Source organism: Ceratotherium simum, chromosome 8 (genome assembly GCF_057802395.1).
Source record: "Ceratotherium simum simum isolate JZ-2026a chromosome 8, ASM5780239v1, whole genome shotgun sequence".
In the NCBI taxonomy this organism is placed as follows: domain Eukaryota; kingdom Metazoa; phylum Chordata; class Mammalia; order Perissodactyla; family Rhinocerotidae; genus Ceratotherium; species Ceratotherium simum.
This window is the reverse complement of record NC_141907.1, coordinates 63,420,306-63,433,090: the sequence shown is the minus strand read 5'-3', so window position 1 is coordinate 63,433,090 and position 12,785 is coordinate 63,420,306. Positions and strand designations below refer to the sequence as shown.

Genomic DNA, 12,785 nt, shown 5'->3' with positions numbered 1-12,785 from the left:
TACAGTGTGTATCTTGGTTCACCTTCAAAATCAGACTGGTCTTTGAAACTAGTGATTTTTAATCAAAGCTGGCTTTATACGAGGAGTATAATGTATGCACTACTGTTTTAAAACAATTAGTGTGAGTGCGTGTGTGTGTTTTTGTATGACTGAGCCCATTCATCATAAGTCTAAATTCATTAGAAATAATGTACCCATGTAGACTAGCAAAATCGTATGTAGATGTGATCTCAGTTGTAAACAGAAAACTCTTAATTCAATAAACTCTGTATCACCCCTCAAAAAAAAAAAAAAAAACTACTGGGTAAGAACAACAATGTACAGCTACATAGCAGAGTGGGATCTTGAATCTTTATAGATTGACCTGAAGGTCTGTGCTCTTAATCACTATACTATCTCAACAATCTACCTTAAAGAGGTACTTGCTCATACTTACACAGAGACACATAATTACGTTCATCAAAATGATATATTGGAAAGAACATAATGTCTGTTATTAGGGAACTGGTAACGTACATCAGGGTACATTCATATTATGGAGTACTTAAAGCATTCTTTAAAATGTAGTAGTCATGGAAATAATGCTCCAGATATTGTTGAGTAAAAAATATTCAATTGCAAAACAATATACACAGTAATACTATCTATTCTTACACATGAAAAACCTACATATTCCGACAGGCAATTAACTGTGTAGATGCAGAAACATAATTTCTACAAGTATAGATGATCCACATTGACCCACACGGAAGGCTGAGTGGGAGAATCACAGAAGTTTTGCTCTATCTGATTCAATCTTTTTTACCACGTGAATCTGTTCATGTGTTTGTATTTATGTTTAATAAAATGAAATTGACATTTCTCGCTTCCAAAAAATAAATGGGCAACATTTTTTTGGCATTCAAAGAATATTTGCTATGTATGTAAAAATACTTTGAGAGTAACAAAGTAAATATTTTGAGTTCAAAGAAACATAGTTATTGGTTTCTGAGAAATCACAGGAGACATTTAATAAACATTCAAGCAATGAATGGGCCTTAGAGATAAGCCCCTTCTTTTGGTAAAGGTACTTCAGTATTCCCCTGGGGAATCACGTCCTACCCTGTATGCACTTTTGGTGAGATTATCAATTCTGCCTTCTCCTGACCAAGTAGGCCAAGCAGACTCTCTCCCCTGAGAATGTAAATCTTGAGTGGAGTGGAGTGACACAAGGCCAGAAAACAGAGCTGACTCACCTTGACAGCAGCTCTCTGAGGAAACTGTCCACTGCTTCCTGCTCCTCAGATCCCTTGAGCTGCGCTGCTTCCTATCCTTTCCAAGTCCCACTTGTTTGGCTTTTCCTTTGATTCTGTGAATCACTGTACATTGTTAGAATACATTCCTTCTCTAGTTAAGTCAGTCAATTTCTGTTGACCGTAACTGAAGAATGCTAACTGACACAGCTGTATGTAAATACATTCAATAAAAAGGTCATGACAACTTGGCAAGAAAGTACACAGCATTTAAGTTTTGCTTAACTTTTTGCCAGAATTTGCTTCCCTATAAAGTTTACATTAGTCCTAGCTCTACTTCTGGAGCTTCACAGTGTAAATACACTCCACCTTCCAAATGGCACATATTTAAAAACTATCATTTATCCACAAACACTTTCTCACCAAATACTCACTTTCTCAATTAAAATGTGTACGACTTCTAAATACTAACTAGAATGGCTATAAGAAGAAGGAGAATTCCAAGCTTTGGCAAGGATGGGGAGAACCTGGAACCCTTATGTATGCATTGCTGGAGGGAATGTAAAATAGTATAGCCACTTTGGACAGTAGTTTATATAATTTATATATTTATATAATTTATTTAATAATTTTAAATGGACTTTACAAATAATCACCTACTGTAATGTCATCCTAGGCAATGATACCCATGAAATCGTGGTCTTTATGTGTTAGTCATATTCTCCTGTACTACATTAAAGACATATTTAACTATGAATTCATTAATTTTCTTTTTTAAAGAGGGAAGTAAGGTCCAGAGCTCCTCCTTTTTTCTTTTTTTGGGGAAGATTGGCCCTGTGCTAACATCTGTTGCCAATCTTCTTCTTTCTTCCTTTTTCTCCCCAAAGCCCCAGTACATAGTTGTGTAGCATAGTTGTAGAGTTGTAGCTTTTCTATATGGGACATCACCTCAGCATAGCTTGATGAGCGGTGCGTAGGTCTGTGCCCGGGATCCGAACCGGCGAACCCTGGGCCACTGAAGCAGAACACGCAAATCACTTAACTGCTATGCCACCGGGCTGGCCCCTTTAACTATTAATTTAAAATGTGGTTCACTTACCATCGAAATTCATTTCTGGTGCCACTAATGGTATATTTATTGCCCTTTGGGAAACACTGGGTTATTCCATTTAATTAAAAATTTGTATAAATTAATTTTCACTAAAACAATTACCAACTTACGAAACAATAATATAAAGTTTTAACAATGAGATACAGAAAGTGTTAGACCTTTCATTTAGCAAATACTTGGAAATTGCTTTCGTTGGCTTTTTTCAAATGAAAGTGACTAAAGAGCTGGAGATGTGGGAAACCTCCAGAGCCAAGATGTCTCCCTTCCTACTCTATACCCAACATGATCACAGCCATGTTATTTCAGGAAAATGGAGACCTCCACATAGGGAGACAAAAAAAAAATGAAGTATAACAAAATGTTAAGCGGTTATTTAAGGAATTATGGGTCAGTGTTCTCTTTAAATTCCTCATTGTGTTCTTCTTTTCTCTACTTGCCAAATTTACTTAATGTGCTTCTATTCTTTTAAACAAAATACAGTAAAACTTTTTGTTCCTTTGGATACCTTCAGATGAAAACTGAATATTATTTCAACCTATTCCTTATAATAGTTAAATTTATAATTTTATATTTTGATTCAAAAATAAAAATTTGAGCAGGGACCAGCCCAGTGGGGTAGCGGTTAAGTCTGCGTGCTCTGCCTTGGCGGCCTGGGGTTCGCAGGTTTGGATCCGGGCACGGACCTACACATCGCTCATCAAGCCATGCTGTGGCAGCATCCCATATACAAAGTAGAGGAAGATGCACACAGATGCTAGCTCAGGGCCAATCTTCCTCACCAAAAAATAATAAATAAATAAATAAAATAAAAATTTAAGCAAAGATATCAATTCTTTCCTTCTTATTTTTTAAAGTACTGATATTTACATACAATCTTTTGTGACTAATTATGTTACTCTATGATCTCAAAACACTAGAAATAGGTATTTTGCCCATTATTATATGAAAAATATAATCCAAGAAAACTAAATGCCCTCAATGGCCAGAGTGGAACACAAAAACAATGAATTCTGAAAAATGGACCTAAAATCTTCTTGTAACTATGGCTTGATTATTCTTAAAATTCTGTAGGTTAAGTGATATGATACATGGGATTTGCTTTTAATTACTCTAGCAGAGATGAGGACAAGCTGGGAGTGGGGGTGGACAGATGGAAGGGATAGATGTAACTAGAACAGTAGCATAATGTTGATAACTGTTGAAGCTGGAGGATGAGGAAATGGATGTTCTTTTTTTTCCAGTATATTTGAAAAACTCTATAAAGAAAGTTAAACAGAAACAAATAAAAAAACCTAAATATGCATTATTACCGAGTGACGCCTAAAGCAACCTCTGTAATATGCCCAAAATAGAACAAAATGTACAAACGAAAATGATCTATTCCAAAACAAAGCTGCAAGTGGTCTATAAAGTATTTTTAGTCTTTTATTTGTATAGTCAAATGAAAAAAGAAGTATTTACCAGTAAGCACACTATTTAAGTTGTATGAAAGGTTATTATCGCCACCTACTGGACACTGTGATCACTTGCTATAAAAGCCCAATTGCTATGGAATAGGTCCCCCCATCCCTCTCCAAGCATCTGGTCTTTAACAAGACAATGCTAAATAAAACCACTAGATTTACGTTTCCATGTGTGTTCATATTCATAATGTTAATTAATTATGTTATATAACATCACTTCTAACAATGTGAAATGCCACCTGTAAAAGGTGTATCATAAAATTTTTGTTAGAAAGTACATTGGTGATCATCTTATGATGTCCTTGTCTTACAGACCTCAGATTTTGAATTGTTTTCCCACAGGATTAGAACCCAGAATTTAAAGTATTTACACATAGGGACAGACCAGAAAGCTAGAAACTAGTCCTGGCTCTTAAATTCAGTCCATTATCTTTTTTTTTCATCTTGGTCTTTTAAAATCTTGACTTTTATTACACATTTTATATCTTTTATAATGTGGCTAACCACATATACCAGTGATTCTCAACCCTGTGCATTAGAATTACCTGTGGAATTTTTAAATAAACTGATGCTGGTATGAAGCCAGAGATTTTTATCCAGTTAGGGTTAAAAGAGCTATTAGTAGAGACCAGTGGTTCTCAAAGTGTGGTCCCTGGCCCAGCAACATCATCATCACCTGGGAACTTGTTAGAAACATTAAATTTTCAAGGTCCATCCCAGATCGCTGAGTGGAGCCCAGCAATTCGTGCTTGCAGGCCTCCAGGTGATTTGTATACAGGCTCAAGTTTGAGCATTACTAGTATTTACTAAAAAATTTTTAAGTTTTTACTCTTTTTAAATATGAATTAATTTACTGTTCTCTAAGAAGATTACAAATAATAATAAGACAAAAGAGAAAGAGATTTATATTAAGAGTAATCTAGTGCAATTCTTTTTCACTTATAATCTAGTGTTTCTTTTCCAGAAGCATACCATTATAAACACTCAACATTAGTTCTAGTTAGCCAAAAGGAAAAATACTTTAATGGAAGGGTAGGGAATAATTTATTCATAGGCCAGTTAATAAGGCCCTGGAATGTTCTTGCCCAGAGCAAGTTTTCCAACCGTATTTCCTTGTTCTGGTTTGTTCTGACCAAAAAGGCATCTTTCTAAGATATAATTAAGACCTTTAGCCATATCATACCTTTTAACCCAGGAATGTCACTTCTAGAAATTTAGAGGAAAATAAATTATGCTCAAAGATTTTCTCCAAAGCATTGTAAATAATTTTCAAGGGGACCTGAAAAAAGTTAAATACCCAACAATTGGGAAATGATTAGAGCATCAACGGGGTAGAATATTGCTCAACCATTAAAACGACGTTTTTCATATAAGATTTTAAATATATGGGGAAATGCTTACTTTATAAAATCACGTGTGTGCCTGTTCTCTCTCTTTCTTTCTCTCTGTCTCTCTCTCTCTGTCAATAGATAAAGACAATGGAAAGCACCAAAATATTAATGCTGGTTATCCCTGAGTAGCAGAATTATGAGTGATTTATTTTTTTATATTTATTAGCGTTTCTAAAATTTTCAATAAGAGTATACTTACTCTCTTAATCGAAGAAAATCTACAAATACAATAACAAAGCTTCTACTCAGTGAATTAGGATCTTCAAATAACGAGTAAGCTTTCAAAAGATGGTAACCGTGGGGAAGAAGTGGATATCTTTTTTCTCCATCTGCACTACTCTTTTCTCATCCCATCCTTCCAATTCTTTTACCTCTACATTCTTCACAATCAGTTCTGACATAATCCCATAACTAGAGATACCAAGAAACTGAAGGGTAATTATTCAGTATTTTAAAAATTTAAAACTGTTCAGTTAAATAGTTTATCTTATCTTAGAATATATAAAAAGGAGGTAAAATAGCCTAATGGTTAAGAGAACAGACTTCAAAATTAGACAGATTTAGGGCCCAGCCCGGTGGCACAGCAGTTAAGTGCTCGCGCTCTGCTTCGGCGGCCCGGGGTTCACAGGTTCGGATGCTGGGTGCGCACCGACACACCACTGATCAAGCCATGCTGTGGCGGCGTCCCATATAAAGCAGAGGAAGATGGGCACAGATATTAGCTCAAGGCCAATATTCCTCAGCAAAACAAAAAGAGGAGGATTGGCATCAGATGTTACCTCAGGGCTGATCTTCCTCACCAGGAAAAAAAAAAAATCAGACAGATTTAGGTTTGAATCTTAGTTTGCCTCTTAGGGGCCCTCACAGAAGTTTCAATTTCCTTATCTGCAAAATGGGAGCAGCACCCTTCAAACTGAACTCCTGTGAGGATGAAATCAGAGGATGCGTATAAAGTAAGTAGCAGTAGGCACTCAATAGAAGGCAACGGCTGTTACTGTTTTATAATTAATGTTACAGTTGTTTTTAGTAAATAGCCTTTAAATTTTAATTTTCCTGTGGGAAAAAAGCTTAAGGCGGTACAGTGGTTGTTTACAGTCACTTGGACTTCTCAGACCACTAAAATTTCAAGAACAATTTGGGACGCCTACAGAGAGCTGTCAAAATATTCTTTACAAATATAAGTGTTATTAAAACTCACCAACAAATTTATCAGCACTATTATTTCATTTAAAAAGAGCATTTGGGGACTGGCCCCGTGGCGCAAGTGGTTAAGCGCGCATGCTCCGCTGCAGCCGCCTGGGGTTCACTGGTTCGGATCCTGGGCGCACACCAACGCACTGCTTGTCAAGCCATGCTGTGGTGGCGTCCCATATAAAGTAGAGGAAGATGGGCATGGATGTTAGCCCAGGGTCAGTCTTCCTCAGCAAAAAATAAATAAATAAAAATAAAGGAGAGGATTGGCAGATGTTAGCTCAGGGCCCATCTTCCTCAAAAAAAAAAAAAAAAGAGCATTTGAACATCTCCTAAAAAAAGTGAAAGAAGTCTCAGAGTAAAGGAAATCACTCCCAAGAAAGGACAGTTGGCAAATGCATACCAAATTATCCAGATTTTTTTCATTTTGTCACATACCAGTAAACACTTAAGGACCAACACCAGTTTGCAAACTGGCACTTGATAAAAGAATTTCTTAGCCTAATTCCTCATCCATAAATGAAGTTGTTCTATCTACCTCATGGGATGTTCATTCAACAAACACTAACCAAACCTATTACTTGCTATTAAGCAGAGGAACTCAGGATCAAATGATGTTAAGTATATGAAAATACTACATATAGTGCCTTGTACATTACAAAGCACCATAAAAATATACAGCACTGTTATTACAAAAAAAACACGATTATAAATTAATTCCTAAGAGGAAAAAAAAAATTTCCCACCCACGTGTTTTAATGGCTTAGTCATTTTCTATATTCATGCTATCACAAATCACATTCAGAATTTTTTAGAATGAACATTTTCCATAGTTTTTCTTTAGCAAATAGTCATATTTGTGACACAGCTCATGACTCTGCCATTCAGTCTTATGGGAACTGAGGATGTTACTTTTCCCTCAGATGGTACGGTTCTCAAGGGAAAGTTATTAAGCTAGAAATTGCTGCTATAATTACCAGCACGTAGAACTTAAATTCTAAGGAAGAAAATTTAACAGGATCTAAAAGGTAGGTTCAGGGCCGGCCCTGTGGCTTGGTGGTTAAGTGCGTGCGCTGCGATGCTGGTGGCCTGGGTTCGGATCCCGGGTGCGCATCGAGGCACCACTTCTCCGTTCATCCTGAGGCCGAGTCCCACATACAGCAACTAGAAGGATGTGCAGCTACGACATACAACTATCCACTGGGGCTTTGGGGGGAAAAAATAAAATAAATAAATCTTTAAAAAAAATAAAAAATAAATAAAAGGTAGGTTCAGACACAGAGAAAATTTTATTTTCTTACTTTTGAAAGTGTTGTAAGATTTTCCAGAGTTAAAATTCACTTTCAAGGATTATGATTAAGAAATAACAAGACAGCAAATGTAAAAATTATAGTTTTATAATTTTCTCTGTTACTTCTTAATCCACTGAAAATAATTTCACAATGCAACACTTTTAGGCAGCTTCTTTGTTACTTTCTTTGGTTTCTACTTCTTTCGGCAACAATGGCTCGATCTTTAGTAACAAACCTTCACTTGTTGAACTACGAAGGAAAGCACGCACCACAAAGGGTCCTGGAAACAAAGATAAGGATCAATTTTCATTTTATTTCATAGATACCTAATGAGCAAATACAACATACAACAAGAAACTTTACAGGGCTCATGTTATATTTTCACTTGAGAAGTACTGATATTACTGAACTAATACAGTGAATTGTAAGAAAGGGAAGATTGTGTCATTTCTAGAGTAGAAGACAAACTAGCCGTACTCTAGAATATTAGAGATTTATCCTTGAAACTACGTGTATTCACTAATAATTCATTTCTCTCTTCCAGAAATGATCACCTAGAATTTGTTTTATTGTAAAGTCAACAGTGAAGGGAGCAGACGGTGATATTTACATTTGATGGTAACATTCTAAATATTTATTTAAAACAGCACAGATGCTACCTCTGTGTTACCAAACATTGAGTAAAATTCCCTAAAAATTAAAAAGCTTTTCACAAGAACAATGTTAAGGGACTTCATTTAAAACGGCAAAAAGAGGATAACTACGTTGTTTTTAGAGATTTACTGTCCTCCATTCTACTCCTGCTATAGTCTCTGAGGATCCTATACTGAAATCAAAGTTCTCCATGGAATAAAAGAATACACACACATACAATTACTAAGGACCACGGCCATATCTAGAACAAAAGAATTAACAAATGAGGTATTTATTCACCAGTGTGTCTAACTCCCAAAGAAGAGGAAAAACAGCTTAAGATTGTGTTTAATTATACGCTTGGTCATAAAACTAAACCTGACAGATTCCTATAATGGTAAGCCTACAAGTGAATAGTCAATTCAGTGTAATGGACCCTGGCTTGGCTTCAACCAGCCGTGAGTGCAATTTGTCTGAGGAAGGAATGTGAATGGCATGTAATGCGAAGATAAGGGCACTGGACGTGTTCCCAGCCTACAACACAGCTTCCACATCTCCATCAAGTTTCACTGCTCTCCATGAATTATCTCGTTTATAAGAAGTGACTCTCATGACAGGATTAAAAACCTTGTTTCTTTTCTAAAATAAATAAGATTAAGAAAGCCAATTGCTGGTGCCAATGACAAAGTAAATGGTCTGGCTTCAAAATATCACTTCATAAATGATTTCAGTTTCTATTTAACACCATTGTAAGTTTAAGGCAATCAGTTAACATTTTTCTTTCAAATTTTACTACATTTAATGATAGAAATAAATGTGGGAATTTACAAAGGTTTCAGAATATATTCCTTATTTTTTTTGTGTGTGTGTGAGGAAGATCAGCCCTGAGCTAACATCCATGCTAATCCTCCTCTTTTTGCTGAGGAAGACCGGCTCTGAGCTAACATCTATTGCCAATCCTCCCCCCCCACCCCAAAGCTCCAGTAGATAGTTGTGTGTCATAGTTGCACATCCCTCTAGTTGCTGTATGTGGGACGCGGCCTCAGCATGGTTGGAGAAGCGGTGCGTCGGTGCGAGCCCGGGATCGAACCCAGGTCGCCAGTAGCAGAGCGTGCACACTTAACCGCTAAGCCATGGGGCCGGCCCAGGATATATTCCTTATTAATGTTAAAGAGGTCTCCCCTCTAAACAACTACAACTTGTTAAAAAGGTAATTAGGGATCTTTTGGAGAATTAAATTCTTTTTCTCTAATCCCTGGAAATACTGTTGCTACTGTAGTTGCATATTAACTTGACTGTTCTCTTAACATAACATTTTACATTTTTAAAGTATCGCATCGCAGGGCTACAAGGAAGTCTACCCCAGCAAACCACTTACCCAAACTCAGCGGTCTGTGCCTACAAACTTCATTGATAACTGCTTGCAGATTGGCAGCTATCTGGTCACTTGACATATCCAGCTGAAAGAAAAGGATATATAACATTAATGATGTGAAAGTGAAAAAATAATACAATTTTTGGTAACTGTATCACTATTTATTCTAGATAGTGTTTTTCAAATATTCAACTAATGCAAATTATCCTACTGTGACCCTACTATGAAAAAGAAAAAGCTTCCAGAACTCTTCTTTCAGAATGCTACATTTGCATGTCTTTACATGTGAAGACTTAATTACCATATATAACATATTATAGCAAAGTGTTTTGAAGTTGTTCCACTTGAGATCCCCTGACTTCCAAGTAATTTCCCCAAAGGATATCCTGGGGCAGAAAACACCATCCCCCCCACCCCTATCCTCAAGGAATTAGTGATAGTTTCTCTTGCAGTTATTTGTTCATTTACTTTTAGAAGAAACTAAGAAAACATGTAGAAATTAATGCTTTCATGAGTCCAAAATAAAACTACTTGATGACACATTCAGACAACACATATCTCACACAGAGACATTTTCAAGATACTATGCTAACACTCTAACTACGCAATAATAATTATCCTGCTACTTAGCAAAAACTACAGTAAGTAAATATATAGTGAACAAGCCCTATTCATAAAACTCCTAAGCCTGGCTCACATCTTTGGAAAGCCTTTGCATTTACCATTCAATTTCAATGCATGTTATTCTTCTTAAATATACCAGTTAAAATCAGTTCAATTACATTCCAATGTTTAGAGGATTTTGCACTTTGACAAATGAATCAATTTTTTAAAATTCATATAAAACTTATAATTGTATAACTGGCAAAAATCATGCAGTAAGAGTTCAAGTTCAAACAAGATTTCTATTTGCAAATGACTCTGAGACTTTTGTGAGAAATGTGCTGCATAAGCATAATGAGAATTCCTCCTGAAAAAAATGATTCTCATCATCATCAGACAACATTTATTTGGCACTCACTTGGGCACAATGCAGTACCCAACCTTAAATGAGAAGGTTTGGACATTACTGGAAGAATTTTCACTTTGTGCCAATCCATAAGTGGGAGTTCTGAGAGGAAAATCAAGCAATTCTTAGTTCACCTTATTAAGTCTACAGACTTTAGACTTTAATTTGCATTGAATCAAGTTCACCAGCAGACCAGGCACCTTACATTTGCTATGTTAAAAAAGAGAAGAAAACAAACAAAAGCAAACAAAACAAAACACTAAGGGTTTGGACATGCGTCCCTGTCTCCTTTCATTCCTCTCTAATTCTCCACTTTACCTGAAATTGTCCTTTTTTCTATTATCAACTGAAGTAACCACCACAGCTCTAAATAAGTTCCTTTACTCTTTGTTAAAGACCTATACTTATCTTAAATTTGGGAAAGTAATAGATACAAGAAAAGGCAAGATGTCCAACATATCTTTCTTGTTATGATCTATACCATTATACTATATACATTAAACTTAGATTTTTGCAACTATACTTTCTGCAGACTTATATTGCCATTTCTACAGTAAGCTAAAATAACAAAATATGCTTTAGACATGCAAAACAATTACTTCTCCTGCAACTTTCATTATTAGGATGCCTTCACAATGATTTCATTAAATTTTAAAATATATAAAAATGTTTTTAAAGTTTATACTTTTGTCCAAATTTTAGCATGTCTAATCTTTAGTACTATGTCCTCTACTGAATTTTAAATTATATTTATAGCCTAAATCCTGCATTTGACTTTTTCTTTTAGATATTGCACAAAATTATGAAAAAATTATATATTTATGGGCATAACTGTAATTACTTAATTGGCTAATGATGACAAGATAGCTACGTACAAAAACATCATGCTACAGAACGAGGAGTAACTATTTTGCCCTGTAGTGGACAATATTTTAGCTAAACTTAGATAGTATTGTGCCTGTTATGTATTCAAATACACACGTATGCACACACACAAATATAGTGCTTAACATATTTCCGTATCCCCTTCAAGGTCAAACCATCCCCTTTTTTCCCTGCTGTACAAAGTCTTATGCTCTGCCATTGAGAATCTGATAGATAATATCATCTCCTCAAAATGGTCATCCTTGCCTTCATAAGACCACAAAACGCTATTGCATGGGAAAACACTATGGGAAGTGCATCATGAGTTTTACCAAAACTTGCACAGGAAATTTATTTGGGCTGACAATGATCCAGAGATAACTCAGGAAAGCAACATCTGCAAGCTTCTGTACCTACATCTCAGTTACTCTGTACTTCCCACAGTACTTTCCCATGCAATAACATTTTGTGGTCTTACGAAGGCAAGGATGACCATTTTGAGGAGATGATATTATCTGTTAGATTCTCAATGGCAGAGCATAAGACTTTGTACAGCAGGGGAAAAAAACGGATAGTTTGACCTTGAAGGGGATACTGAACTATGTTAAGCACTGTATTTGTGTGTGCACATACGTGTGTATTTGAATACATAACAGGCAAAATACTATGTTTAGCTAAAGTATTGTCCACTACAGGGCAAAATAGTTACTCCTCGTTCTGTAGCATAGATGTTTTCAAGAAAAGACTGCTTTACTGAATCCTACCTTCTGCTTAACCTCCCTGATTATGTCAGAAATAATTCCCTGAGCAGACGAGATGAAAGACTTACCAAAGACGTCAGGGTAGTGGCTCAGTGGATACAGGTGAACTCTATCTCTTTGCTTTGACTTGCACATTTTCCTCGTTCCATGCAATTCCTAATCTTTGTCTTCAATCATTTTCTACCATTATGAGAAAACTAAAAAACAGTGGTTCTTAACCATTTTTTGCCCTTTTGAGATGCAGATGTATGCAGAGCAAACCGTAGTCATGAGAGTGTCTAAGGTAGTAATTCTTAAACTTTTTCCAGGTTATCAAACCTTGCTTCAGAAAAATACACACAGGCACACCAAAAATTTAGCCTGAGCTTTTAGGGTCTTCAAGGATTTCTGATTAAAAGAAAGAGGAAGAGAGAAGAAAGGCTCCTGAGGAAAATGTCTCAGTTAAAAGGGATCCCTGGACCAC

At 36.0% G+C, this 12,785-nt stretch overlaps 1 protein-coding gene across 1 annotated transcript in view; it reads right to left on the bottom strand.

The window, feature by feature from the left end:
* Nucleotides 1–7,658: 7,658 nt before the first annotated feature.
* Nucleotides 7,659–12,785, bottom strand: part of MRPL1 (mitochondrial ribosomal protein L1) — a 78,143-nt gene continuing 73,016 nt past the window's right edge. The window contains exons 8-9 of the mRNA XM_004430866.3: nt 9,692–9,773; nt 7,659–7,960 (exon numbers count right to left, since the gene is read on the bottom strand). Of these exons, the coding sequence (XP_004430923.2) occupies nt 7,842–7,960; nt 9,692–9,773 (201 nt within the window). The 3' untranslated portion in view covers nt 7,659–7,841. The remainder of the gene's footprint in view (nt 7,961–9,691; nt 9,774–12,785) is intronic.